The 2,500-nt window shown below is 51.4% G+C and overlaps 1 protein-coding gene across 4 annotated transcripts in view; it reads left to right on the forward strand.

Moving 5' to 3' along the window:
• Positions 1-2,500, forward strand: part of unc-13-4A (BAI1 associated protein 3) — a 296,640-nt gene that overhangs the window by 214,540 nt on the left and 79,600 nt on the right. For all 4 annotated transcript variants that reach the window (XM_086552080.1, XM_086552083.1, XM_086552081.1 and 1 more), the window contains one exon: positions 2,262-2,374. In XM_086552080.1, the coding sequence (XP_086408206.1) occupies positions 2,262-2,374 (113 nt within the window). The remainder of the gene's footprint in view (positions 1-2,261; positions 2,375-2,500) is intronic.

Consider the following 2,500-nt stretch of genomic DNA (forward strand, 5'->3'; position numbering starts at 1 on the left):
AGGAGAAATTGAGAGAGAGAATGAGAGAGAGAGAGATGAGAGAGAGAGAAAGATGGAGAGTGGGATAGATAGATTAGTAGAAGATATAGATAGAGTAGATAATTATAGATAGAATCAGCATAGATAGGATAGATAAGATAGATAGATGTAGAATAGTTAGATGAGATAGAGAGAGCGAGAGAGAGAGAGAAGATAAAGAGAGAGAAAACTGGATAGAGAGGGATGAGAGAGGAGGAATGAGAGAGAGAGATGAAGGAAGCGAGAACGGAGTTCAGACAGCACTCAGAAAGCCAGGAGAACAGACTGAATGAGAGAAGCGAGATGGCAGAGAGAAGGCAAGAGAAAAAAAAAAAAAAAGAAAAAAAAAAGAAAGAGCTACAGGAGAGCGAAAGAGCCATGAGTGGAACGACCGTGTGTTGCATGACCCTTCTGCATCTCATCTGGAGTCGCCGCACAACTCTTCATCTCATGACTGATTTGCAATTGCGCCGCTTAATGGCCACCCAAGTGCCCTCGATCGCTACGCATTTCCACATCCTTTCCTTGCTCCCTTGCTCTCCTTGTTTGTCTGTCTGTCTGTTTCTCTATCTGTCTCTCTGTCTACCTCTCTCTCTCTCTCTCCCTTTCTGTCTCTCTCTCTCTCTCTCTCTCTCTCTCTCTCTCTCTCTCTCTCTCTCTCTCTCTCTCTCTCTCTCTCTCTCTCTCTCTCTCTCTCTCTCTCTCTCTCTCTCTCTCTCTTCATCTTCCTCCAACCTCAATCCCCCAACACGTCCTCTTACTCCTCCTTCTCCTCCTACTCCTCCTTCATCCTCCCTCACCCCCCTTACCTGGTTCTTCCACCTTTGTTTACTGCTACTTTCTCCTTCCTTCTCAATCTCCTTGTCGTCCTCTTTCTCTCCCTCAATACAACCACCCCTCCACCCTCCTCGATAGACTCTCCACCCTTCCTCCTTCCACCCTCCCCGACAGACTCTCCACCCTTCCACCCTCATCTAAACTCTCCCGATAGACTGTCTCCACCCTTTTCCGTGATCCATATGATTCCACCTCCTCCCCGAGCTAGATATGCCTCTCCACCCTTCCACCCATACTGTCGGTCCATTACTCCTGTTTATGTTCCTCACACCCTGTTGCCGTACCCTTGATCTGCCCAATTCCATCATCATCCCATTCCCCCATCGATTCTAATCGCTACTTTTGTCATTCCTCTTTCGTTCTCGCCTCCCACTTTGCCTTATTCTCATTCTGTTTCCTTTATCCATATACACTCCCATCACCATCTGCCTCATTCTTCTATCCAGCTATCATAATATCCACCTATCACTCTACCCATCCATCCACCTATCCTTCTATCCAGATATCCACCTATTTACCTACCCTCCTTGCCATTTATACACCTATCCTCTTTCCCATCCATCCTCCTATCAACCCATCTACCTATCCAGATATCCCCCTGTCCTCTTATCCATTTATCCACCCATAACCCTATTCACCTGTCCTTCGATCCATCTATCATATCCTCCTATCCACCTTTCCTACTATCCAATATTCACTTATCCTTCTATCTACCTATCCTCTTTGGCGCCTCCTTTCGCTGCCATCACCCCAGGTCCTTCATTATCCTTTCATCCCCATCTTATCCCCGTGCGCCGTAGCCAAGTGCATTATCCTGCATCCTATTCAGCGCCGTCCTTCGCTGCCCTGGCTTTGTCCCGCGGTTCCTTTTAACACACGTGCCCCTCTCCTTCTCCCTCCCCTTTTCTCCTTTTTCCCTTCACTACTTGTCTCCCCCTCTTCCCCCCCTCTACTTCCCCTCCTTTCCTTTCCCCTCCCTTCCCTTCCCTCTGAGTCGTCCCCGTCTCCCTCCTCTCTTCCCCCGTACCTCTTCCCCTCCCTCCCCTGCGCCTCCGAGTTTTTCCCGTCTTTCTGCCCTCCTCCCCCACCCTTCTCCGAGTCTTTCACTTCCTCCCCGTCTCCCTCACCCTACCTGTGCCCCCTCTTTCTCCCTTCCCTCCTTCCTTTGTGTCTAACTCCTTCCTCTCTGTGCCCTTCCTCGCCCCCTTCTCCCCAACCCTCCCAAGACACCGGCCTCCCCCCCACTCCTCTCGCCACGCCCTCTACACATCCACCTTCCCCGCCATGCCCTCCACCTCTTCTTCCTCCTTCCCCATACCAACCTCCACTCTCATACCTCCACCCCACCCCTTCCCTCCTCTCCCTCTCCCCCTACCCACTAAAATATTGAGTCCTTCGTCCCACAGGATATCCCGAGCACCGGCCTGGATAAGTGGTACCCCCTGGAAGGCCGGTCCCTGCGATCCAACATCCAAGGACAGATCCACCTCAAGATGTGGCTCTCCACGCGGGAAGACAGGTAGGTGAAGGCGGAGGAGAGGGGGAAGGGAGGGGGGGAGGGGGAGAGGAGGGAAGAAGTAGGGGGGAAAGGGGAAGGGAGGGGAGAAGAGGGGGAATAGAAGGGAGGAAATGGGGGATAGAAGGA

This window comes from Penaeus japonicus, unplaced genomic scaffold (assembly GCF_977035675.1).
Source record: "Penaeus japonicus unplaced genomic scaffold, GWHDUDI00000001_assembly GWHDUDI00000026, whole genome shotgun sequence".
NCBI classification, from domain to species: Eukaryota; Metazoa; Arthropoda; class Malacostraca; order Decapoda; family Penaeidae; genus Penaeus; species Penaeus japonicus.